Below are 27,832 nucleotides of genomic sequence, written 5' to 3' on the forward strand. Positions count from 1 at the left end.
ACAGGGGAATGTCCTCTCTCCGAAGCCGTTGCTTGTGGGAGTTTAAATATCCAGCACCTGTACCCGACGCAGTTTTCATAAAAACCCTGAAACATACACACAATTTACACATCTGTGCGTACAATCCACACAAGACATCTCCCTGGGGCATTAAGGTGTCATACAAGATGTGTCATACAAGATGTGTCACACAAGGTGTCGCATCAGTAAATGTGTATGCTTCGTATCCCTCTCACATTTAAGTTGTACAGCTCTGCGGAGTATGCTGGCACTTAATGAAAAATAAAAAGTGAAACATTGGCATGTTTTATTTTTAATAAACCTAAAAAATATGTTTCCCATGGAAACTACAAAAAGGACAGACAAGGTTAAAAAAAAAAAAAAAAAAAAAAAAAAAGCGAAGAAAAGATGTGTTTTCCTATCATACATATCACTGGGTCATCTATCCTAGAGGTTATTCTCTATATTTACGAGGATTTAGGAACAGATAATACAAAAACAGACATAGGGAGCAAATAGTCACTGCTCTACAGCGCTCATTCGTAAAGACTGCATACAGGTTTCACAGGGATGGATTAGCTGAAGACTTCATAGTTCATTTTGCTGATAAATTACACTAAATTTAATCGCCCGCGTTTAATGGCAGTACATTGCATGCGTCTAATGGGATAAAATAAGTAATTAAACACAAAAAACAGGCCACAGGCGAGGTGTTAAATTTGAAGAACTTGATTAAATTAAACTGAAGAACCCGACATCGAAACTCCCTTCAGACACACACATAAATATTTACAATTAGTCGTTTCTTCAAGTGTTCTATTTAAGGTTATCGACTTGCCATTCTTCAGGGACTAACACTAAGAATGAAGATGATTTAACGCTCTGTCCAAAAATTCACTCGTTTTCTGTGGCTGGCGAGGATCCAGAGAAGAAGCTTGTGTTACTGTTGCACAGAGCTTTCTTTTTCTTTTTTAATATAGAGGTTTGATTCTCTTGTGAATCTGAAGTAAGTGTCTGGCCAGAAACGATGCTTGGTTTGCGCTGAAGTCTGATGGAAAGCACTTGACCAATATCGCCGATCTCACGAAGCACCTAGGTAATTAAGGCAAAGCAAACCATTCAGAAGCTATGCATATTTAAAGATGACTATATTGACATTAGCAACATGCACCTACTGTATTCTAAAAACACATTACAGCCATACTCTACTCTAAAACAGATAAAATTCTGCAGAGGTACATTTATGTATTCACAGGTTACCAGCTATAACCATTCTTCAATTGGCTGACATTGATAAAGGATTTGAGTAATAGGTTGATACATATTTGGTTATCAATAGCAGCTGCAACCTTCTCTTAATGAGAAAAAAAATAAAAATATATAGTCTTAAAATCCAAACACATGCAGTCACAATTAACAGGACCTTAGGAGATCCCAATACCTTCTTGGTGGGTGTGACACATGGAGGGGTGAAGAAAGAGCCCCCAGCTGTCACATCTGCTGGGAAATTTATTTTCATAGAGCTCTCAGACTCCTGCGATTGGTCGTCTCCATTAACGTCATCCTAAAAAGCAAAGTAGAATTAAAATAGAGATTTAATCAAACAATAGGAGGATAGCAAACAGTGAAGAAAAAAAACAAAGTAAAATAAAAAAAACAGGACTGTTCTTTATTAAAAAGTCCCCCTGTTCCCTCCATATCTAAATAAGAACATAAGTAGCAGGATGGGGGACCCGACTATGCCTTTAATTCACATTTTGAAAGCGACCAAATCTTCCTACAACGTGCTTGTGCAATGCATGCTTTAGAAGAGATCATTGGGGTATAGAAATATGCCTCCTTTAATAACGCATCGATATCAGTAGCTACTATACAGAAAGAAAATGAACATTTTGCTTTGTTGCTTAAATTATGAGTTTATTGAATATACTCTAATAAGGTGAATATGTGTTAAAGGTAGAAAAAAAAATTACTTAATGAGATATTGGCATATATGCATTTATATCTATTGAAGATGGTCAAGTGGCACAAGCTGTTCAAAGTACTTGGGAATACTCACCAAGATGTTTTCTCGGTTGCGGCATTTGGAAGGGTCACAGTAGCAGTCCTCGGAACAGTTCTGCTTTGTTTTTCTGCAGCGACACATTTTGTTTCCACACCGTGCCTTACAGGAACACTGCAGATTGCAAAATATATATTATATCTATCAAAAGGGACATTCTAGTCCCAAAATAATTTGTCTTCCAGCATCTACTACCGCTTACCCCAGAGGACGGTTTCTTTGCTGGTTTCCCATTGTTACCAGGCTTCCAATTTTTATCATTTGTTTCTTCCTCTGACTCCTCAGACTCAGACAAGAGGTCCTCTAAGATCACAGTAGCCGTTTTTGTGCGCCGCTTGCCTCTTGGCTACGACAACAAGAGCAAATTAGCAACGCAAATACCTCTGCCAATCAGGGACCACGTCAGGACTGCATAGTGTTACCTTTGGAGGGATGAAGTCAAATGGCGAATCTGGACAGGTCTCCGTTTTTTCTGGCATGATGTTGTACAGTTTCTTTCCACTTGCAACCTGGAGAAGGGCTAATTTCTGGTAGAACAGAAGAAACTTATTAGTTATAACACAACAGTACAGGGGCAAGTGCTTCAGTTGTTGGACAGCTTTGTTCGGAAACTTTAAATACAGTTACCCCCAATTTATCAAGGTTATCGGATTTTATAATAGTTATACTTGAAACAAAAACGTATTGGTTGTTGCTGATCTACACAGGTGTCCATGCCAACAGCACTAGGCCCACTTACATCCACAATCGGCAAATGATGGCTAGCTCCCACCCATTTGGCTTTTCCTTATCTTACCTGTTTGTACATGTCATTTTCCTGGAGAAGCTGTTGGTTCTTGTCACATAGCTCCTCCATTTTTTCAATTTCTTCATCCTTTATGAAATATGGTGGGTACAGTGTTACGATTGGACCAAAAAAAAAAAAAAAGCAGCATACTTCCATAGTTAAAGGGGATGGTCATTAATGACATAAGTGTTTCAAACATGGATGTTGCTGGGAGGGATGGAACACAGTCAAGTGAAAGAGTAAGGATGGACATGCACAGAAAGACCACAGATCACCTCTACTCTAAACCACTACCCTATGGGTGGGCACAGGTTCTGGTGCTCCCATAGAGCCAGCACCGGTCCACCTGGCCTTGGACAAGAATCACTTACAGCAGCAATAACTTGGGAGACAGACCTATACCAGGAGTCCTGATGGATTCACAGAAGCTTTAGACATCTACATGAATGTTTATTATGTACGAGTTAGAAATAAGTGAATTATGGTATAAACATTTATATTGGAAATCTGCAGTATGGCATTAAATGTTAACTTAAAAATAAAAAACAAAAATTAAATACTACAAATCAAACTTCAACCAAAACCAACCTCCCTAAAGGAAAACAAGACCTCTTTATCAGACTAAAGGAGAGGGCCCAAACATATGAGATCTCCAGCATTGTATGCATCCAGACAAACCAGATCATACCACAAAGGCAAGCGGGTGCAGTGACTGCAGATGGCATCACTTCCAGACAAATCTTCAGGAGGACCCACATAAGGAGGGTACGATGGAAACACTAACATGATGTGCCATGGAAATGCAAAGGCATATACATTGTGGGTCAGTGGGTTCTATGACCTCGAGTGGTAAAAATATGTTGTTGCACTTGGATACTATGTAAGTCAATCACTGGTATACACAATACCTTAGTATAGGGAGCACCACTCAAGGTCACAACCAGTCCCTGTAAGCTCTACCTGCTGAAGAAACGTGCTTCCTAGTTATCTGCCCCAGGGTGTAGATTGCTAAAATGGGACCACCACAAAGTGGTATTTTTGACACCTGCTGAAGTGCCTGTTTACATCTGCCTGGGGGAACAGAAATAATATACAACAGGCTGAGCCACCAGCCAGGATGCTGCAAAGCTTCCATCTGACAGAGCAAAAAAAAAAAAAAAAAGTCAGTCAGAGGTCCTAAAGACCCACAAGAGAAAAAAAGTGAATTAAGACTCCCTAGGTGGCGATTAACAGACAACCAGAAACATAGTGCAACGATGAAAAATGCCCAAGTATACCTTGACCCCTAAAACCTATTTAAAATACAACAGCTACCTGGAACTTCAACCTCTCCATCAGCTGCTTCTCCCTCTCGGTTTCTCCGTCCTGCTCAGCAGGTGTGGTTTGCTTCTGCTGTAGCTGACTCAGTAAGTACAGAATCTGTAAAGAAAGGAAAATATGAAATATAACTTAGAATAGCATCATTTTAGGGAATACACATTGCTTTACCTGGGAAATTAAACATTTAATATATAAAATGGCAGGGCCCGCAAAGTTACCTTCTCTTGGTGTTGCTGCTCTAGCTGCACAAGTTGGCTCTGATGTTCAGTCTCCATCTCTGCCATTTGATTTCTCTCCTCAAACAGAGTTTTCTGTAGATCCGTAGTGTGTGCCTTATTCTGTTTCAAGCTGCTCTCCAGTTTGCTGATTTGTACTTTAGAAGAGACAAGCTACAAGAAAAGCTTAGCCGTTGAAATCGCAAATAAAATCTGATTTCGGAGGGACAAGAAACCTTAACCACTTTGTAAGCAAGTATTTAAAAACCTAGAAACCGGGGGGGGGGGGGGGGGGTCCTTTTTACCACGTTTGTTAAAAACACAAATCCCTTTTCTATATTTGATAAACTCATACATCATTTTGCTCAGACGCAGGGCCTTTTATTTATATATATATATATATATATATATATATATATATATATATATATATATATATATATTTTTTTTATTTTTTTTTAATTAATTACACATATAAACTTTTTGCAATCGAGTAGTGTCTTTACACCGCGTTTAAGGATGTATAGGTACATCCTAAGGGAGTGAATGGGTGAATCACTCAGCCAGACATTATGAGCAACAAAAGTAGGATGAAATTATTTCATTTGACAAGCAGGACTTCATTAGCATTGCCACAAAATCAGCTCAATGTGGTGTTTGAGCAGAGAAAGCAAACCATCGCATTAACAATGAGCAGACTGTCTGCTGAAAGCCGTTTTTCTTCCATGGCCTCCCGATCAGTTTCCACTGGACTCTCAAATGTTTTAAAGCAACTGCTATGGGGGGGCTCAGTTTTATCAAAATACTAAAGTATATGTTTTATCATCCATGTACTCACTTCTCCCATTAAGTACTTGAGTGCACACTTTGCCTCCATGATGTTAGCAATCGTTTCCCATCTCTGTTTGGCCCTATCTTCCTCACCATCCGCATCCAACAACTTCTGCTGCAGGTCAGCAATCTGGGCACTCCTATAACAAAATCAAATAGCAAAAAACTCCATCATGTTCTACTGCTACACACTCATACGGTCTAGAAAAATCAGATTTCTCATCCCTTTTCCTGCTTTCAGATTTTATGATTTGTGAGTTTTACAAAAAAACATTCCATTGCTTACCTAAGCTCCATTTCCGTCTCTAGACTCTCAATCTGTTTAGTGACAGAGGCGTCTTGTCCCATGCTCTCCAGCTCTGCCACAGTGTAGGTACGTCTCTGGACAAAAAAAACGACAATGTAATGTTTTCAGAAACACACAACTGTATGCAAGCGAGAGATAAAGAAAGTTGCAGTCTCACCCTGATCTTGGAAGGGAGGCAATCTCCTGTATCCTTCTTTTGCTTAAGTTGTGCTATATCTTGAGACAATATCTTCCTGTCCTCCAGCAGGTCATTGAGATGCCTTTGAGCTTCTTCTGTGCTCACCAAGACTTCAACCTCGTTGGCCAACCAGTTCTAGAGAGGAAGCCGTCAAATCTGAGTTGCTTTTTTTTTTTTTTTTAACCCACGGTTCACATAAGTTGTTGCCCTACGTAGTTTATTAAAACTCTGCAGATATTCCATGACAGTGTGGGTTCACCCCAGTAGCTTAACAATTTATTTATAAGCTTATCATTTCTAACAGTAACTATACATAAATAAAAACATGACAGCAGTGTAGTTCCCTTGTTTTTGCAAATGATCTTTTTGGTCAAACAAGACACATGCACACATTGCATTAACCAATTTTACTATACTTTTTCCTGGTATGACAATTTGTTTCTGGGGAGGGCATCTGGCAGACGAAGAAAGAAAAAAAAAAAAAAAAAAAAAAAAAGTATGTGTTGAGGCAACCGTCTCCATACCTTTATTCTAACTGCTGCCCCTTCCATGCCTTTGTGTTGTGCATCTTTCCGCCTGTCCATGGCTTCTCGCTGTCTCAACAGAGCTTCCTTCAGACGCTTGTTAGCAGTAGAAGCCTGAAAAAAAAATGGTAGAATAAAATGAATCTGGTAAAAGGTGCTAAACAAACTGTGATGTGATATATATATATATATATATATATATATAGATATAGATATATATAGATATATATAGATATATTAGACACCCTATGGGCCTTTTTTTTGAATTTTATTTTGGAACCTGAAGGGTTCCCTGATGGTGATGTCAGTGGGAAATTTACATTTTACTGTTTTGTTTTTTTAACCAATTTGTTTTATTTATTTTAATTTTACTAATCACATTGTTATTAGAAAGCTGGGCTCCATTGACTTGCATGGTTGAATGCAGTACCTGTATTGAACCTGCAAGTGGAGCCAGATTAAAAGCGGGTGTGCGCCACCATACAGTGTATGGCGGAAGTTGATGCCCCGGGGAGGGGCCAGACACGGCCCCTGATGCCGATCGTGGCGTTTCTTAATGCCTCGACATCGAGGCATTACAGCAACACCGTTTGAAGTCATACCAGCACGTCAATTGTCGTTAGACCCTTTTTGGATGATGTGCCTGGGCTGTCGATTGTCATTAAGGGTTTAAAGAAAAGCGTCCACCAGGTAGAGAAAACAGGAACACTATATGTGCAAAATTATCAGTCTTCAAATTCTGGTTCCATGATGGTAGCCGTGTGTGTGTCTTTAGGAACATCCATATTTACCTCTTCAGTTTTCCTTCGGAGTACATTGGCCTGCTTCTGGAAGTCTCGTTCCAACTTCAGCAGCTCATATTGCCTTTTGCGGTCCTGAGAGGGGAAAAAAGAAAAAAGTTCAGAATAAAAACTGAAAAAAGGCGGCATACACCATATGACAAATATATACATCTGTACTTCATACCAACTTTAACAGTTAAAGATCAACTTAACACATTTCTTAAAACTGAAAAATTTGTTAATATGCATTTGCCAACTATTATATCTACACATATGTATACATAACAAATCGACACATTAAGTGAACATCACTTTCAGCTGGCTAAAGCAAATTATTAGCAGAAAGGTGCTCCCACCGAAGGGGGGGGGGAGGGAGCTCTTAAATTGGATTAGCGACGTACATTGTCCCAACTGGTAAATGTTGTGTCAATTTCCACCCACTTTATAAATTGTGATTAGCACGTAAACAAAAAATAAAAAAAAAATAAAAGGTGGGAAAAAAGCCAAGACATAATGAAAATACAATTGAAGACCATTACAAAGGGGTTCGTTTTGAAACCCTTACCTTCTCCTTAAGCTGAATGACTTCTTTAGTTTTCTGTTGCTTCCAGGTACGGAACTTTTCAGCATCCTCCTTCATCTGCCGCATGAGCTGTACACGCTGGGTTTTCATCGCCTATGTAAATGGTACACGACTTAATAGACGTTTTAAGCGGGGTGAACGAAATATGATGAAATGAAAACAAGAATTAACAGATACCTGAATTTCGTGGTTAAGTTTTGAAACCGTTTTCTCAGTGGTCTCTCTGAGTTTAAGAAGCTTTGACTGTTCAGTCAGCTTTTTCTTAAGATCAGTCATTTGCCCCTCCAGCTCCTGCAACCTTTTTCGTCTGCGTTCACTCAGCCTTAGGACATAAATGTACTAGGATTATCACATTGACCATCAGGTCAGGCAGCAGCAGGCAACACATTGAAGATGCTCAGGATAATACCACAATAGCATCGGTAAAATTTAGATTAAAGGGGGCGTCTTACTTGTCCGCTACTTGGTGGAGTATTTTTTTCCCTTAATGACACCACATCAGACAACTTACCTCTGCTGCCACTCAGTAATCACAACTACCACTCCATGCATTTAAAAAAAAAAAATAAAAAAAAAAAAAAAAATTACGTTACCTTTAGCATTAATGGCCGTCTTAACCCAAGTGATGCACACACAGGATTTAGTCATTAAAAGGGAGGATTGCGATTTTATCGTTTTCCCTTCACTATTCATTATGAACCATAAAACATGGCAAGTTCCTCCTTTGTGAAGGGCTGTCAACTCATACAGCCAAAATGATGTACATGCCCAAACCGGTAACATTTACCATTAGTTTTTACACAGTTTGTGTCCTACACACTCTCAGTCACATCCACGAACTAGATGGGACTAGAAGCTACTCACTTGGCCTGATTGACATCTTTCTTGGCCGAGTGGAGAGCAAGGATCAGCTCCTCTTTTTCCTTCTGCAATGCTCCGACTTCTGACTCCAATGTTTTAATGTTGTTCTGGAGACAGAAAGCAGCAATTAGGTGCACATCTCTCTCTAACATTTTAATATAAAATGCAGGCTTCAATGTACCTACCAAGTATTCATTCTGCATTGGCTCTAGCTGGCTGTCATTCTGAACCATCTTCCTGGCCAAGGCTTCCTTTAATGCCAGAGCTTTGTTTAGTTCTATCAGCTCCTTGGAAAGCTGGGCCTGTCTCAAGGCATGGTCAGTAGTGAAGCCATCTGATGAGCGTTTTTCTCCATTTGACACTTTCTACACAAAAAAAACACAAAAAAAGAAGGCAGTAAGTTTGTATTCTGCCTAAAGCACATTCAAATAATTATTTGTACTCAAGCAAAGATATTACACACAAAATGAAAATGTAAAATAAAGATGAGGTCCTGTGCCAGCAGCAAGGCCATACACTGTTGTAGCGTCAACAGACCTGTAACTGAAAAAGGAGCTTGCAAAGCCAGAATAGGTCTAAGTGGGCTTATTTACTGTAGATTTAAATTCTTCGTATTGTATAAAACAGGACACTTCAGTCTCCATTTCTTTTGTTACACACGCGGCATTTTAGTGTCTCATCTACTAGCCTTACTAAGTTATATGAACGCATTGGTTTACATGCAACGTGGACTCCAAAACGCATATTGCTTAAAAGTAGGGATTGGGTGTTTCTTTGTGAACATGCACTGATATTTTAACCAACAAAAGGAAGTGGCATGCCGCTTAACATAGATAAAACAACAAACATCTTACCTCCTCTGAGTCGGAAGGACAAGCAACCTCTTCAGCCATCGACTCAATAGAAGCAGCGATGCCAGAGCTTTCATCCTTAAAAAATAATAAAAACAGACATGTGCGAGTCAGATTTAGAGACTCAAGTCAAAACAATCAAAGATCTAAAAGGAAAACACCCCAAACGCATTGTTTAATGCAGCACAGTGGAGAAGGAGCGCAACAATACAACCGAGGACACCGGATATCAGCTTCTTACATTTCATTCAAATATTCCGAAGTACCATATCGACACAATGTGCGTTAGACAATTGTAAGAAATTAATGTGTATCAAACATTTGCTAGAATCTACAGTCAGCTTTCCATTTACAAACTGCCTCTGGAAAAAGACCCCCCCCCCCCCCCGCCCCCGCCCCGCATACACACAGAGATGTCAGTTTCCCTATATAGATGAAGGACAGCAAATAAAATAGAAAGTCAATGAGGTTTTAAAGAAATACTAATATATGAATCAGCTGCACGCATGAAAGGGGTGACAATGTGTATGAGGTATATATTTGTAGAGGTGTAATCTTTACCAAAAGTTGCTTTAAGGGGCACTCAAGCTAGCTAGAGAGGTTGTGGCAACAGTAACCATTAAAACAGTCTCTTCCTGGGTATCCCTGCTGTGAGAGATACTTGAACAGGGTAAACATTGGTGAAAAGCTTACTTGAGAATAAAGTTAAGTGCAATAAAATGAAGCCATTGACCACAGACTCACCTGAAGCTGCACAATGACTTGTTGAAGATCACGGACCACCTCCACATTCTCCTTTAGCTCTTGGTCTTCTAGAGCCTCCACCAATCTCTGAAGATTTACCTTACAGCTGAAAACACATGATACAAAAAAGGTAATTAACCCCTTAAGGACAACGGGTTGTCCTTAAACCCATTAAAGACAATGCATTGTCGTGAAGGGGTTAAAAGCAATGAGACATACGTAGTTCAACGTTACAAAATAAAAAAAAATCAAAAAGAGCTTACGCTGCATGTTGCTTAAGTGTGTCCATCCTACTGGTTAACTTCTCATTTTCATGTTCGGTCTGCAGAAAAGGCATAAAAGGTATATCAACTGATCATCTAGCATTTTATTCTTGTATCAAAGGGGTCTTCCGACTACAGACTGAGTTGGCCTCAGAATAGCCAAGAGACAATTCACTAACAAGTGTAAAAGTGCCAACCCAGTTAGAATCTTATCGCAATTTCTGCACCAACAAGTTAAGCTTATCTTCTATGCTACAGTAAGCCTTCTTAATAAGTTTGTATATATTTAGGCAACACACACACACACACAGCATTCCTTAGACCGTAACGCTGGATCAGAATGATTTAAAACTTGGGGACAAGTAGGTTTATTATACACCATATGCTCTGATCACATAATATGCAGTACACAAAGTTAACAGCCCTTTGTATTTGCATTCTCCCTCATAGTATTAAAAATCTGCTGCTAAAGTATCTTTTCCAGGGATTTTTCACTAATAAAATAGAAAACAACAGGACAGAAAATATTGGAAAGCAGGAGCGCATAAATGACGTCTCATTACATCCACTCACCAGAATAATTCTTTCCAGGATCTGAGCGGTTTGCTCTGCTGCATTACCTAGTTCTCTGGTCAGTTTACCGTTCTCATCCTCGAGAACCTTGTTCCTCTGCATAAGGGACTGTAAATTCTCACATGGCTCAATGCTAATGGCATAAAAAGATAAAAAGTTCAGAGGGGGGGGGGGGGGAAGGAAAAAAAAATAAAAAAAAAACCAAGAAAAAAAAACCACAATGCTTTTGGACAGGCTAATGGTAGTAGACATTATGTTGCAGTCGGTAAATGGATCTTTTTAAATAAAAATAAATCACACAGCAATATATGCCACTGTCCTTTTAAGCCCTGCTCAATATTTTTCGGTTTAATCTTAGGTTATGTAGTAGAATCTATCATCGGACATAGTAAATACAAATAAATAAACAGTAGTTTTATCTTTCTGCTGGAGTCGTTGGATGATCCTTACCCGGTTAGGACAGGTAGAGTTCCTCCATGAGCCTGCAACAACAAGACCTGCAACTCTTGAACCTGAAAAACAAAAACATTAAGGATCACTTTACATACAGTAGTTAAAACTAGAGATACGCAACAACGCAGTTTTCGCTGAGCAGTCACTGTCAATTTTTCTTTCTGGGATAAGCAAAGTTGCTCAAAGTATTGCTTTCAACAGCAACCTGTCTTGTAGCTTTCTATATGCATGCATTACATGATCCAACTCTTCCAAATGGAGCGCATATCCACATAGGGGGAAGAAGAGATTTGACAAAAATAGTAATTTTACTTACCGTAAATTCTTTTTTCCTTAGTGTAGTGTCAGTACCACGGGGTGTCGCTCTTCCTGGGACAAGGACCTAGAACCGAAGAGGTTAAGATACCTCCTAACCCCTCCTACGCCTCCCTATAAGAGCCCCGGCAACCCTCATACCTCCAGAAAGTACCAAGAAACACAAGATAGCTTGCAAAAAAAAATAATTTTAATACAAAAATGCACAGGGAGGGATATATGTACTGACACTACACTAAGGAAAAAAGAATTTACAGTAAGTAAAATTACTATTTTTCCCGTCGTGTAGTGTCAGTACCACTGCATAGGTTGGAGGCTTGGGCTGGGATGTGGCAGATGAGGTTCAACACAGATAAATGTAAGGTTATGCACATGGGGAAGAAAAATCCAGGCTGGGAATATGTATTAAATGGGAAAACACTGGGGACGACTGACATGGAAAAGGACTTAGGAGTTTTAGTTAACAGTAAATTTACCTGTAGCGACCAGTGTCAGGCAGCTGCTGCTAAGGCAAATAAAATCATGGGGTGCATCAAAAGGGGCATAGATGCCCACGACAAGGAAATAATTCTACCCCTGTACAAGTCACTAGTCAGACCACACATGGAATACTGTGTACAGTACTGGGCACCAGTGTACAAGAAAGATATAGTGGAACTGGAGAGGGTTCAAAGACGGGCAACCAGAGTAATAAGGGGAATGGGAGGACTACAGTACCCAGAAAGATCAGAATTGGGGTTATTTAGTTTGGAAAAAAGACGGCTTAGGGGGGACTTAATAACTATGTATAAATATATAAGGGGACAGTACAGAGATCACTCCCAGGACCTATTTATACCCAGGACTGTATCTATAACAAGGGGACATCCTCTACGGCTGGAGGAAAGAAGGTTTCTACACCAGCACAGACGGGGGTTCTTTACAGTAATAGCGGTGAGATTATGGAACTCTCTGCCAGAGGAAGTGGTGATGGTAAACTCAATAAAAGAGTTCAAAAGGAGCCTGGACGTGTTTCTTGAAAGCAATAATATTACAAGTTATGGATATTAGATTAATAGGGACAGAACGTTGATCCAGGGATTTATTCTGATTGCCATATTTGGAGTCGGGAAGGAATTTTCCCCCTGGTATGGGGCAATTGGCATCTGCTTCATAAGGGTTTTTTGCCTTCCTCTGGATCAACACAGTAGGGACACAATATGTATATAGGTTGAACTTGATGGACTTTGGTCTTTTTTCAACCTTATGAACTATGTTACTATGTTACTATGTTACCACGGGGATATAGCAAGATGACCCCTCCTGGGTGGGGAAAAAACGGTCACGAGGTAACTGCCTGAAGCACCTTACGCCCGAAGTCAGCATCAGAGGAGGAGAAGATGTCTAGCCGGTAATGCTTGATAAACGTGTGAAAGGAAGACCAAGTAGCTGCTTTGCATATTTCTTCTGGAGATGCCGAAGACCTTTCAGCCCAGGATGTAGCCATAGCTCTGGTGGAGTGAGCAGTAATGCGGTATGAAAGAACCTGACCACTGAGAGAGTAGGCTAAGCGAATAGTATCGGAAAGCCATCGAGATATCGTGTGCTTGGAGGCCGCATTGCCTGTGGATCTACCAAAATAATTAACAAACAATTGATCCATGGAGCGGAAAAAGGCAGTGCGGTCTATATAAATTCGTAGAGCTCTGTGGACGTCTAAAGTGTGCCAGAGTGATTCTTCCGGAGTTGAAGGAGACGGGAAGAAAGAGGGCAAAATTAATGGCTGATTGACATTAGCTTCAGAGATAACCTTGGGCAAAAAAGAAGGTTTAACATACAGGACGACTTTATCTTGGTGGAAAATAGTAAATTCTGGAGCCGCGGAAAGAGCTTGAAGTTCACTGACCCTCCTCGCTGAGGTAATGGCCACCAAAAAAGCCGTCTTGAGGGATAAAAATTTTAGAGATACCTCTTCCAAAGGTTCGAATGGTTCAGAGCAGAGTGCTTGGAGGACCAATGACAAATCCCAGGAGGGAAAATGCGAACGTCTGGGAGGCCGTTGAATGATGGCAGCCTTAAAAAAACCGCCTGACGAGAACTTGGGACGCCAACTCCGACAGGAGAAAATGACTCAGGGCTGAAACCTGTCCCTTAAGCGTCGAGACTGTGAGACCCGCTGAAAAACCTTCCTGCAAAAAATCCAGAACAGAACTTGTGGGGACCTTTGGAGACACACCAGTGGAGAAATTTATTCCAGACTCGAAGATAAATAGTGGACGTAGATCTTCGTACTGAACCCAAGAGGATTTCTGACATAGAATTGGAAATGCCTCTGCTCTGGAGGATCATCCTTGCAGCAGCCAGGCCGTCAATCTGAACTGCAGAAGAACATCCTTGGACAGGTTCTTGTTTTCCAGAAGATGGGAGGAAATTGGCAGCTCCCATACTGAAAATCGCCATACTGAGCAGCTCCGAAAACCAACTTCGATTCGGCCAATAAGGGAGAATAGCTAAAACCCTGGCTCTGTCTACCCGAATCTTTAGGAGGATCCGAGGAATCATGGCTACTGGAGGAAACACATAAGCCATCTTGAAAGACCAAACCACTGACATTCCGTCTAGCAGGGGGGGATTGTCCTGCCTGTAAAGGGAGGCGAAAACTGGCAATTTCCTGTTTTGTCTGGTCGCCATAAGGTCTATATCTGGTAGGCCGAATCTTTGAACTAGGAGAGAAAAAATGCTCTTGTCCAGGGACCAGTTTGCTTGGGAGCAACGAGATCTGCTGAGATCGTCTGCCAGACAGTTGTCTACTCCTTTGATATGTGTCGCTGCTAAATCCTCCAGGTTTCTTTGGGCCCAGCGCATGAGATGGTCTGAAAGGTCCTGTAGCCTTGGAATCCGGGTGCCACCCTGTCTGTTTATATATGAGACTGTGGTGGCATTGTCGGACTGGATTCTCACAGCTTTCCCCCGTAATCTTGGACCGCCCGAAAGTATGATGATTGGGCTTGATCGATTAAGGACCAGCTGCCCTGACTGCAGAGGTCGAGTAGATGAGCTCCCCAGCCTACCTTGGAGGCATCCGTGGTGAGGGTGACCCAATGACGTGGTAGAAAAGATCGCCCTTCGGTGAGGCGCTCCTTCGCTTTCCACCAATTCAGCCGGAGCAAAACCTCCCTGGATACCGTGAAGGTAACATCTAGATCCTCCGGTCTCCTGGACCACTGTTGTAGGATGTCCCATTGCAGGGGTCTCAACTGCGCTTTGGACCAGCTTACTGCCGGAATACACGCTGTAAGACTGCCCAGGATACTCATAGCCAACCTGAAGGAAAGGGTTGGATTTTGTTGCAGAAAGGAAACCTGATTCTTTATCTTCTTGATCTTGGAGCGCGGGAGATAAAGTCTCGAAGAGACGGAATCCACTATGAGCCCCAGAAACTGGATCTTCGTAGTTGGAATCAGGTTGGACTTTTTGTAATTTATGATCCAGCCGTGTTCCCCCAAGCATCGGGTCATAAAGCTGAGATGTGCCCGGAGCTCCTGAGAAGAACTTGCTTTTAGCAGCCAATCGTCTAGATAAGGGACGACTGTGATCCCCTCTTTCCGTAAAGCCGCTGCAATAGGAGTTAAAAGCTTTGTGAAGATCCGAGGAGCTGACGACAGGCCAAAAGGGAGAGCAGTAAACTGGAAATGACGAACTCTTGTCCCGACTCTTATGGCAAACCTGAGATATTTCCTGGAGGCTATGGCGATAGGCACATGGAGATAGGCATCTTTTAGGTCTAACGTAACCATAAGGTCCCCTTGTCTCAACAGGCGGGTAACCGTGAGAATGGATTCCATTCTGAAGTGACGGTAAGGAATATACGCATTGACTTTCTTTAAATCCAGAATTGGACGGAAGGACCCATCCGGCTTTGAGACCAGGAAGAGACGGGAATAAACTCCCTGAAACTCCTGATACTTTGGAACAGGCTCTATGACACCCTTTTTTAGAAGGGTAAGGCTTTCGGCAAACAGTGCTGAGTTCTTCACCTGAGAGGGGTAAAACGAAATCAGGAACAGAGGACGAGGAAAACTGGAAAACTTTATCCTGTACCCGTCCGCAATGATCCTGAGGACCCAGGAATTGTTTGTGGTTTGCCTCCATTTTGGTAGAAACCATTGCAGACGACCTCCAACACCGTCAGAACTTCCTACCCTCTGGTTTCTTAGGGTGTTCCTGAAACTTTCTCTCGTGTTGTTTACGAAAGGCTTGAGTCTTGAAAACTGGTTGAAAAGGCCTGGAAGGTCTATACTGGTATCGCTTGTTCCATCTGCTTTTCCTATCCTGAGGAAGTGCCTTTTTAGTATCAGACATGTGTCTGATCAGTTCCTCCAAGGAAGAACCGAATAGCTTGGTTCTTTCAAAGGGCAGATCGCATAGAGTAGATTTGGAGGCAGTATCTGCTGCCCAGGAACGTAGCCATAATGCCCTTCTGGCAACGGAAGACAAACCCATGTTACGGGCTGAAAGCTTAAGGCCCTCTTCTGCAGCTTCCAGCAGGAAGCTATTAGCCAGTGTCAGGTTTTTAAATAGTTTAGACAAACCTTCATCCATAGATTCTGAAAGACTGCCCTCTAAGGACTGCAACCAGACACCCTGCGCTTTAGCCACAGATGCGCTAGACAACGCCACTTTACACTGGAATCCAGATGATTGGTAAATCCGTCTGCAAGACGTTTCTGCCCTCTTATCCATAGGATCCTTAAAACCAGCCACTTCACTAATGGGAATGGTCGTACGTTTGGAAAGCTGGGCTATCTGGACGTCTACTTTAGGGATATCTTCCCATTTTTCATCGCCCTGAAGGTAAAAAAGCTGCTTAGAGTGCTTTGATATAAAGGCTCTTTTGCCTGGATTATTCCACTCTCTATACATGAGATTCTGCATGTGAGATAACATGGGCAACCCTTTGGGGTGCGCTGACAGGTCTGAATCCTGAAAAAGCTGTGAGACTTCCTTAACAAATTTACGCAGCTCCTGTGGAGGAAAATTGGTCTCATCCTCTGACTCCCCACTAGATGAAGCTGAATAGGATGAACTAGAAACCTCCCCAGAGGATAAATCAGAATGAGGGGATGATACCCTCTTACGTTTGTGGGATTTAAGTTTAACGGGTTCCACAGGTGTAGCTGCTGCTGCTTTAAACGTTTCAAACGTTTGCGCCAGGTTGTCCTGGAACCAACCTAAAAAAGACTGCATGTCTTTTTGTTTTTCTTTTGCCAAACTCTCAGCAGAGCAGGCATTGCAAAATTTCTTCTTACAACCATCCGGCAACGGAGTGGCACATTCAGTGCACGATAAATGTTTGGTTTTAACCACAGCCTTTTTTGGAGCAGGTGTAAAAGATTTCTCTTTATCCGGCTTATCTGGTGAAACCGGACCAGACATCTAATATAAAACACAACAAAAAAACAAAAAAAAAAATTTTAGTAGAAAAAATACAGGGCAGAGGATTTGACAGGGTAAGATTAACCAAATCCTACCTTACAACTCCTCAATCCGTGTGGGGGGTCTGGTGACACGGAAATCCCAGTGTTGACAAGCTCCTCTGCTGTCAGACTGGGCAGCACAGCTATATATATGCGAAAACCAGTTAGTTTTCGCGCCCTGAACAAGAGAAACTGAATCACGCATGCTCAATAGCGTGTCAGTACTCTTGGTGGAACGCAGCGCCCTCTGGCGTGCGTTCCACCGCTGTGCGCATGCTCCAAAACCTGCCGGCATAAGAGCGCGGCGTCTAAACGGCTCCGTAACGTCCGCCAATGCGGACGTTACTCCTCGCTCTGCTCACCACCCGGGGAGCAATCGGAGGGAACCCCCGGACACAACCCGTGTGCCCCACCAACGAGAAAGAAAACAAGGAACAAGGTCCGTCCCTGACAAGGGACAAGGAAAAAACTGGAGGTATGAGGGTTGCCGGGGCTCTTATAGGGAGGAGTAGGAGGTATCTTAACCTCTTCGGTTCTAGGTCCTTGTCCCAGGAAGAGCGACACCCCGTGGTACTGACACTACACGACGGGAAAAAATAGTGCAAATAGGGGCTTAGCAGTATTGCAGGTAAGTAATGCAGTCACATTTCCAAGGACATAAATGAGCTCATCATAAAATATTCTTTAACCCCTTAAAGACAATGGGCGGTCCCTAAACCCATTGAAAATAATGCATTTTGACCCCATATATGTACGGGCTTTGTCATTAAGGGGTTAATTCTTCATAGCAGCGATGGCACAGTATTGCTCTGTTAAGTGGATAACAGATGAAATGTACGAAAGCATGTACAAAGAAAATCCTGATTCATCTCCTGAGGAAGCCGGTTGTCTGGTGAAGCGTGTTGAGAGAGAGATATATTGGGAAGCTCTTTCTGCTGGACGGTGGACTTCCCTGTGCCTAGTTTTATGCCGATAGATGAAATCCAGCAGAAAGAGCTTCCCAATATCTCTCTCAGAGCAATACTGTGCCATCGCTGCTATGAAGAATTAAAGAATATTTTATGGTGAGCCAATTTATGTCCTTGGAAATGTGACTGCATTACTTACCTGCAATAGTGATAAGCCGCTATTTGCAGTTACGGTATTTTTTGTCAAATATCTTTTTCCCTATGTGGATGTGCGCCCCATTTGGAAGAGTTGTATAGATTAAGTGTTGGAGGAACACTTATTTGGGTGCTGCTGCCTAATTAGGGAACGTATTATTTATTCATTGACACCAGTGGTGTGCGTTTGTGGATTACATGTTCCAATACATTCTCCCCTAGCAGCTGCGTTCAGTCATGACCCTTCTGTACCTTTGGGATATTCCTCTGGCTAACATGCCAGCAAAAGAAAAACAAAGAACCACATGGAAAATCTCAGGTTAGATGCAGGCTTTTGTTTAAAAGTCAAGCCCTGTTTTTTTTGTGTTTTTTTTATTTTTATTATTTTTTTACCTGCTGCTTGAGGCGCTGAAGCTCTACAGCCTGTGGATCGGTGTTCACAATGGGTTTGTTCTTAATCTTTCTGGCTCTGTCTGCATACCGCAATGTGTTCAGGGTCTCTTCCATGTTGGAATCAGCAGGACTGACACATGCAATCATAAGCGTGTGACTGTTCCCACCAAGTGAATCTACGACGGTTACAGACGATTTGACTGTTATACTGCGTTTTGCCAAGATACATGGGCTTTCATACAGTACTAAAGTTTCCTTTTCCTCTTGCCAACACACGATCCCACAAAACGATAAAAATAAAAAGCTACATAAGAGCATGCCACTCAAAAAATTTAATCCGCAATGCTACCACTGTATTGAAAAATTCTATATATTATATATTTACACACACACACACACACACACACACAGATTGCTGGATATTCACACATCACCACACTTTATTTTCAAAAACTGGGTCACTCACTCACCTTGCAAGAGACGTGTTAACTTAGAATCTCGATATGGCACAAAGCTGCCTTTCTTAGTGTCATCTCCCAAGGCACTGATGACATTTCCAAGGCACAATAAGCCTCGATTAATGCTGATACCTACAAAAAGGAACAACATTAAAGTACAAAACATCTCTCTGCTCAGTCGGGGGGGGGGGGGGGGGGGGGGGGGTATCAACACTGCAAGAGTTTAATTGCATACGGGAGCTATAAATACAACTAATGGCAAAAAAATCTGGCAGTTACTCTGGGTAACCAAGCTGACAAACAGATTAAAGAAAATTCAACTGCAAACTACTATTCTTTAACCCCTTCAATCCCAGGGGTTTTTGGTACCTCAAAGCCCGGAGTAATTTTGCCATTTTTGCGCTGTCGGTTCAGCGATTATTCACTTTTCCTGTGAATAGTGTACCCATGTAAACACACTAATATATATATATTAGTTTTTTCAAGGAAAGATAGAGATGGGTAAAGTGACAGAAAATTCCATCCTAATTTATCAATTCAGGTGTTCTGATTTCAGAAATACCTAGTTTATATAGAATTTTCATACTTTTCCAGCACATAAAAGCCAACATACTATAAGGTGTACATTACTTTATACAAAGCCGTAAAATTTTTACATTAGGTATGATGGGACTGTAACTAATTTTAAACAAATAAAACAAAAACACCCACAAAAGGTATATATTTCTGTAAAGCAGACAATCCAGGCTATCCTATCAGGGGTATTTGGGCACTCTACATGCAGGTATTTAGCCGCCAATCACTGTCAAAGATGGCCACAGAAATTAGTTCCTGCGCGTCTTAGTATTTTGTAGTATTCTTAGGATTTTTTGTACAGGGTATGTGTTACGGCAGAGAAATCTATCCTAAATTGTTCAGCCGCCTCTCCTGATTACGGAAATACCCCACATGCCTAGTTTTTTTGTGGTTTTCTGGACATTACAGGGCACAAACGGGACCATGCGCGTTATAGATTCCAAACGTGAAATTTTGACATTTTGCTTTAATAGACCTATGTTTCATTTGGGGCTGTTTAGCACCCCCCTAATTATAAATACCCCCATAAAAGTATATATTTCCGTAAAGCATACAACCCAGAGTATCTCATCAAGAGCATTTGGACAATTTTCATGCAACTATTTGGCCGCCAATCACTGCCAAAGTCAGCCGTAGCAATAATTTCATGTGCTTTTTTCGCCAACACATCTGTGTTGCTGAGGATATTTTGCACATGGTATATGTTATGGCAGAGAAATCCAGCCTAAAGTGTTCAGCCGCCTCTCCTGATTACGGAAATACCCCACATGCCTAGTTTTTTTGTGGTTTTCTGGACATTACAGGGCATAAGTTGTAACGTGCCGTCATACTGGATCACTGATTACGGAAATACCCCACACGCATAGGTTTTTTATGCATACGGTTATTTATGTTTTGTTTGTTTTTTTAATTTGCAGGGGAAAAAAAAACCAAAAAAAACTTATGGAATTGTGCCAATTGAAAATACCCCCCTGTGGCTCACCCTAACACAAAAACAGAAGTATAATGGAAATTTAATAATCTACCTTGGTGTGGTAGATCATGAAGCACTCATCGTTGCAGAGTCCTGGCAAAGAGGGACAGAAAGGGCAGTGGTACCTGAAGTCCTTCCTAATACCCTTTTTGTAACAGACTCTGCATCTTTTCTGAGGCTTCTGTTTGGCACCAGTGGTGGGGATTGTACAAGGAAAATGCCTGCCGGTAAGACGCAGGACATTCTCATCCTGCACATGAGGGATTGGCTGCTCAAAGAGGATATCCCTCAGGATTTTGAGCTGGAACTTTAGGAAGGTGTAGATCTTCCCAGTGGCACATTTCTTGTACATGGCAACCTGGGTGAGGTAAATGGCCACCTTTTTGTACCAGGTCTTGGTCTTACGCGGCACCAGGTACGGCTGCAGACACTGGTCAGAAAGATCTACACCCCCCATGTTCTTGTTGTAATCGGTGATGCACTGAGGCTTGAGCCTCTGAGCATCACCTTCCCCACGTACACTGACAGGTACCACCTTCTCATTGTGTATAGTGGAGAGGATATACACATCCTTCCTGTCAGTGTACCTGAGGGCCAACAGCTCCTGACTGCGCAGAGCACTGGTAGTGCCGCGCCTCTGCTTTGGGTATGTAAGGTTTTTAGGATAACCCTTGCGGGTTGGCCTAACAGTGCCACATGCCGGGGTCTGCTGTAAAAATAAAAAATGAAACAAATCTGGGCTGGTATAAAAAAAAGTTATCCACCCAGAGGTGGTAGCCCTTATTCAAATAGGGGGACAGCAGGTCCCACACTGTCTTCCCACTAGTACCCACAGGTTGTGGGCAGCCAGGGGGGGATCAAGATGACTGTCCTTCCCTTCATAGATTCTGAAGGAAACAGTATATCCCGTCTCACTCTCGCAAAGTTTATATAACTTTACACCGTACCTTGAGCGCTTGGACGGGATATACTGTTTGAAGTTCAGTCTACCCTTGAATAGGACCAGGGACTCGTCTACAGCCACATTTTTATCGGGTGTATAAATTTCAGGGAATTTACTTGAAAAATAATAATGGGCCTCAATTTATATAAACTGTTAAATTGGGGGTACTCTCTAGGGGGGCATTGGGAATTGTCACTAAAATGTAAAAATTTTAGGAGCCCAAAGTACCTGCTCTGGGGCATTATTTGGGAAAAAGCAGGGAGGATATTATGGGATCTGTCTCCTTGGTCAGCTGCCTGACACTGGGCTGCATAGATGTTTGTTTGAGCTGCTAGCAGCTCAAAAAACTCGGGGGCAAACATTAAATTGAAAAATGACTTTGGTTCACTAGCATCAATGTCACATCTGATGCCAGGAGCCCCAGTAAAAGCAGGGATTACTGGGTTTATCATATTTAGAGTCAGGCTCTCTCCTTTAGCAGATGGACCCTGGCCATCTTCTTCCTCTGACTCGTCATTATCTGACGCACAGCTAGATTCATCAGATATTGGATCAATATCTGATGCAGTCACAGTGGCTTCGTCATCAGACTGAGTGAGGAAGTCATAAGCCTCCTCAGCGCTGAAGACACGTTGCGCCATTGTACACGACACCTACCTACCCAATTTTTAAAACACTACACTATCCCCAATTCCCTCTAACCACCCACCAAACTAAACCCAATTTTTTTTTTTTTTGAGGATTGTGGGGAGGAAAGGGTGGGTTGATTTTGGGTAAGACAGGTATTTGGGGGTTTATATATGATGTGGTTTTGCACTAAACACTGCAGCTCTGCAAGATGATCCCTCTCTTTATCTCTGATCACAATAAAAGAGGAGAGAGGAAGAGCATCTGCAGTAACGGTCACACGATCGCTGTGATTGGTCATCACAGCGATCATGTGACATTACTGCCGGATGTGTGGCTAATGACACACTGGAGGGAATGCCGGTAACTGTTACAGCTCCCTCATCGGAGTGATCGGGTAGCCCAGCAGGGTCTAGACAGACCCTGCAGAGATACTCTGTCCTCCCGTGAGCTACCAGGTCACGTCAGTAGTGACGTGACCCGGAAGGGAAAGCGCGATCGCGCATTTCCAACTGTAACAGTTCACCGGCATTCGTGCCGGAAACTGTTACAGCTCCCTCATCGTAGTGATCGAGTAGCCCAGAAGGGTCTAGACAGACCCTGCAGGGATACCCGATCCTCCCATGAACTTCCAGGTGACGTCAGTAGTGACGTCGCCTGGAAGGGAAAGCCCGATCGCGCGATCGGGCATTTCTATCTGTAACAGTTTTCCAGCTTCGCGCCGGAAGCTGTTACAGGAGATCGGGCAGCAGAAAGCCAGCGACGCCGGCTTCTGCTGCCAGGGGGGAGTCCAGGCTGTCAAATGACGCCTGCACGAAGGGCTAGACGTACCGTTACGTCCATAGGGGTTTCTTAGTGGGCGTTTTTTGGACGCCCCGGTACGTCTATAGGGGATTGAAGGGGTTAAGCAAAAGAAAGCTATAGTTAATTGTGTGTGCGCTACTGCCAAATAATAAAGCACAATGTACATCAGACATACCTTCCTTCAAACGGTCACCTTCAGCTTTTGTCTTCTTCTGCCTTTCAGATCCTGCAAGGTCCACAAGATGCAACTTGGAACGGAAACTGCTACTTCTGAAATATGTAAAAGAGTAGCCATCACAGTCACATTAGAAAGAGAGAAAAAAACAAAAAAACAAAACATCTCTGCTACTTGCCAAATCAGCAGCAATATCAAACAAACTGAAGTGGAATAATACTTTAACAACCCAAACTCTTAAAAACAATTTGTTTTCAACATAAAATCTTAATATGTCTAGAGAGAATGACTGAATCCGCAGTCCCTTAAGAGCCATGGTGACAATTCCCTGCATAAAGTAATGTAAGTGAAACCTGGTATTTGTACATCTGCTAGAACAATTCTCAATTCAAGACAAGTATAGATGTGGACAACTGGTCACCATCTCTACTACATGAGAGGTCTACATATTGTCAGGCAACGCTACAAACAAACTGAAGGGGCCAAAATAAGCCAACCCATATATTGTACCCAACAGACAGAATTACAATCTCCAGAGAAGACAGCTTGACAGATCATAGTGTGCACTTCTTTCCTATGTTATCTTCAGCAGAAATAATGTATGTAGTAAATATAGGATTACACAGTAAAACACAGTTGTCACTATTTGGTCTACCAGTGCGTTCTTTAAAATAAAATCAAATACTGGGTACTAGAGGACTGCATTGGGAGGCGGGTCCCGCCAAAAAACTTGCGGGCGGTCAGGCACTGTACCTGCGGGTCCCGGTAATCCCGCGCGGCTGTCTTCTTGCTGCTCCATAACAGTATCTCCTATCTTGCTCCGCCCAGGAACAAGGCGGAGTCACGTGATGTGACGTCACTTCCTGTGACTCCGCCTTGTTCCTGGGCGGAGCAAGAGAAGAGACGCTGTGAGGGAACAACTTGCGGGACTGCGCGGGAAATCAGGTAAGGAGGCGGGCGTGATTGGCCACAAATGCGGCGGGAGCGGAACACCCACATTGCGGGAGCAGGATTAAAAAAGCAGTCCCGTGCAGGGCTCTACTGGGTACCACAGTCATGAGATTTTCAGCACAAAACAGATCATGGAAACAAAATTTGAGAACACTTTATGGCCCAATGTTGCTCTCAGAGGTGATAAAGTGTAACAAATATTTACAAACATGCAACATGCCACTCACTTGTCTCCCTGTTTCCGCTGATCAATAGAAATGGTGAAGATGGCATGCGAACGAGAGGACTGAGAGTTCATTGCCGTGGAGGCCACAGTTCGAGAGCCGTTTCCATGTTCCAGGCAAGACACCGTATCCAAGGCAGTCTTTACATCCCGCTCAGTCAAACCACAGATCTACAACACAAAAACGTTACAAGCTATCCAATGCACCGGACAAGCACGTTGATCAGATTTTACACTGGGTTAAACATTTAGAATGCCAATGACAATTGGTATCATTGAATGGAAAGTACCGTATTTGCTCGATTATTAGACAAGGTTTTTTTCAGAGCAAATGCTCTGAAAAATACCCCATGTCTTATAATCGGGGTCGTCTTCTAATCAGACCTCAAATGAGGTCTGACTATTAGACTAAGATCCAGATCCCCCGCATCGCTGCAAGGGACCTGGATCCTCCTGTATGCGCGTACCTTCCTGCTCCCGGGATAGCCCGCCCACTGCGGGGAAACAGAGCCGGTTAGGGAGATTGCTCCAGAAGCAGGACCGGGACCCAGCGGCACTGTGCCGTCCCAGAGCGGATCCAGTAGACCTCTTCAATTTTCTGGAGGAGGCAGGGCCTAGCGGGGTCACAAAGCGTCATGCCGTAATTCTGCAGGAGCTGTAGCAGGTGCCTGCTGAGGCATCGCGGTGAGTGAAGTGCCTGAGTGGGTAGGTACGTGTCCCCCTATATGCCACTCTGTCCCATGATATGCCTTTTAACCCCCTATATGCCAGAGTGGCATATAGGGGGTTAAAAGGCATATAATGGGACAGAGTGGCATATAGGAGGGTATAAGGCATGCCTGTTGGCAGATGTGCATAACTGGAGGCAGGTTGGTAAATAAAAGGAAATTAAAAACAAAAAAATAGTTTACATGAATTTATTTACTAGTAAAACTTTTTTCCTATAGGGTCGTCTTATAACCAGGCTTTTTCTTTTTTTCCTAAATTAATATTCAGATTTTTGTAGGTCGTCTTATAAATCAGGGTCGTCTTATAATCGAGCAAATACGGTGAAAGAAATGGTTTTGTTTTGCCCATCAAAGGAATGTTAGTTTAAATTTAAACAAATCAACAGTTGTATATCTGGGTTAAATATATCATGCCTCTCTCATCTAAGGAACGCACATCAAATCTTATACTCGCACCATAATACCTCGGACCAAATATCTAATGGGGCATCTGACCGAGGCCTATTATGAATGGATTTAAAAAGGGTTTTTCAAGCTCTCCTACAAAAATAAATATCAGTCTATTCACAGCTGCCTAAAAAGTAAACATCCTGGTCTGCAGATAAGATGACCAAAACCAGTTTTACTCGCCTTAAATTTTGGGTTACCTCATGGCAATATCACAAGAGTGACAAGCAGTATGTTTCCCAAAAGATTTGCAATTTGGCAAACGCACAACATTAAATAACAGGCAGGCGCTCATAGATTCTCTTCAAGTTTCAGGTGTAGAATTTGTTCCCTCCCTCATCGGTAGGATACTGTATTTTTCAGGGTTTCTAAATCAAGTTTTGCCCAAGCTGAGAAGTGCGTTCTATGCATTGTGATTTTTCTAAATACCTTAATCCCTTCTTTGGGGTCTTCACGTATGCTAATTGGCGCACCCTTATCTCGTGAAGGGTCTAATAGATCAAGAATTTCTTCATTATAGATCTGAAAAGTAAAAACATAAAATAAACCTACAATTTATGAAACATAATGGATCCAAAGTTAATTTCAGAAGTAAACCTACCTCCAAGTAGGAAACTTTAAGAAAGAACTCCCAGTCAGATCTTTGGTCAATTTCCTGAAAGAGTGCCTTGACAACCCTTGGAATGACTCCCACGGTCAGGTCATTTTCTTGATCTTGAGTATATGCACCTCCCATTGAGTATGTCTTCCCGGAACCTGTTTGCCCATACGCAAGCACGGTAGCATTGTATCCTAAATAAACGTCAAACAATTTCAATTAGTATTTCACTACAAGAGTGGAATTCTACTTGACCACATGACTACTATATTGGTATACTAGCCATAGGTACATAGATGGCAATGATAGAATGGCTTTGTTAGCCAGGGGCTGCTATGTTGTTCTGCCCCATATAGCACCACCAATAAAGAATGCTGGAATAAAGAAGTTGCCTTTAAAAGAAGCTGCAGCTCCAGAGCACCGTCCCCTCTGCAGTCTCTTTTTCACACCACTTTTTGTGCTTCAAGCCGTTCAGTGCATGCATTACACTGCATATGATGGCTGGAGTTAATGCAGATCTTTGGGACACAAAGGTCCCTTCTTCAGGCATATGAAAGCTATGGTCCTAGAGGCTTGTGTGAAGGACCATGCTCATAGCTAGAATGTTACTCCACTTTTGAGATTTTCTTGCTAGCCATGCTCTAGATGCTAGGAACGTTAATGCACTGTCTAATGGAAACCACATCTTTAATATCTTTTCACTCAAAATAAGAAGCCATAACCACATTTTAATTAAAATGCTTATATGGAATGGTTAAGCTTAATTTCCCTTGAAGAAAAGCAATTAAGAAGTTAGAGTCTACTAGAGATACATCCTTGGAAGAAAAAAAAAAAAAAACTGAACGTCAAGTGTCGGCACAACACATAGATTGATTAAAGTTCTTTATTGTTATAACTACTCATACCCGAAAACACCAGTTATCAAAATGCACAGACCAAGTAGACTCCAATAACAGGGTAAAGGGGATAGATCTTTATATTATATACACAGAAAAAATACGGTATATTTTGGAGAGGATGCAAGGATGGAAGACGCCTGAGGCAGTTCACAGCAATACAATTATTATACGGTCATACAAAGAACAGGTAGATTCGGTAATGAAAATATTTAACTTAAAATTGACATTAAAACATACAGAAAGAGAAGGTGCTGCCAATGAGGCAGGGGTTACAAGACTCTGCACAGCATAGGACTTACCATTAAATAAGCCTTTAATTAGTGGAGCAACAGCAGCTTTATAGACCTCTTCTTGCTCGGTTGATGGATCAAAGACGTAATCATAAGTAAATGACTTTTCAGAGCCAACAATTACCTTAACAGAAAGAACCACATAGTAAGTACATACAGGACTTGTCAGTAAGAAAAGCTATGCAAAAAGAAAAAAAAATAGAGAAAACATTTTTAGATCTTACCTGGGGTTCTCCGGGTATAAACGTAAGGCATGTTTTACAGCCTTCATTAAGCTCCTTGGGGACCAGCGGCCGGCAACGTAGAGCAACTCTCACCGGAATGCCCTCATCCTTCCCCATGATGTGTTCTCAATTACCTGTCATACGGAAGAAACGCTAAACATGAAACAAAAGCAAGGCAAAGAAAAACAACAATGATGCAATGGCAAATATACACTAGATGTTTACATTAAAGTCACAGATGACCTGCATTATTATGAATGTCTGAGGCCCACTTTCTAAGCCCCATCGCTTTAGTATATTGCTGAACAACGCACT

At 42.1% G+C, this 27,832-nt stretch overlaps 1 protein-coding gene across 1 annotated transcript; it reads right to left on the reverse strand.

The window, feature by feature from the left end:
- Positions 1–894: 894 nt before the first annotated feature.
- Positions 895–27,634, reverse strand: LOC149276105 (chromosome-associated kinesin KIF4-like). Its single transcript, XM_089503895.1, has 30 exons — positions 27,518–27,634; positions 27,303–27,417; positions 26,108–26,298; positions 25,936–26,028; positions 24,336–24,502; positions 23,158–23,252; positions 19,072–19,191; positions 18,602–18,777; positions 11,332–11,393; positions 10,882–11,014; positions 10,309–10,367; positions 10,046–10,151; positions 9,305–9,379; positions 8,636–8,815; positions 8,454–8,557; positions 7,767–7,911; positions 7,572–7,682; positions 7,016–7,099; positions 6,225–6,338; positions 5,680–5,835; positions 5,502–5,596; positions 5,223–5,355; positions 4,388–4,558; positions 4,164–4,268; positions 2,859–2,936; positions 2,485–2,589; positions 2,265–2,408; positions 2,060–2,176; positions 1,442–1,564; positions 895–1,092 (listed from the first exon to the last, which is right to left on the reverse strand). Exons 1-30 carry the CDS (start codon positions 27,632–27,634, stop codon positions 895–897), a joined length of 3,672 nt encoding a protein of 1,223 aa, XP_089360021.1.
- Positions 27,635–27,832: the final 198 nt, after the last annotated feature.

Source organism: Sceloporus occidentalis, unplaced genomic scaffold (genome assembly GCF_023333645.1).
Source record: "Sceloporus occidentalis isolate IW3139 unplaced genomic scaffold, rSceOcc1.0.p SCAF_247, whole genome shotgun sequence".
In the NCBI taxonomy this organism is placed as follows: Eukaryota; Metazoa; Chordata; class Lepidosauria; order Squamata; family Phrynosomatidae; genus Sceloporus; species Sceloporus occidentalis.

Bases quoted from the DNA above. Each gene is read 5' to 3' on its own strand.
- LOC149276105 (XM_089503895.1), bottom strand. From the start codon at position 27,634: ATGGGGAAGGATGAGGGCATTCCGGTGAGAGTTGCTCTACGTTGCCGG. The intron at 26,299-27,302 runs GTAAGTCCTATG...ACGTTTATTTAG, and splicing joins AATTAAAGGCTTATTTAATG to GATACAATGCTACCGTGCTT. The intron at 6,339-7,015 runs GTAAATATGGAT...TTTTTTTTTCAG, and splicing joins TCCGAAGGAAAACTGAAGAG to GCTTCTACTGCTAACAAGCG.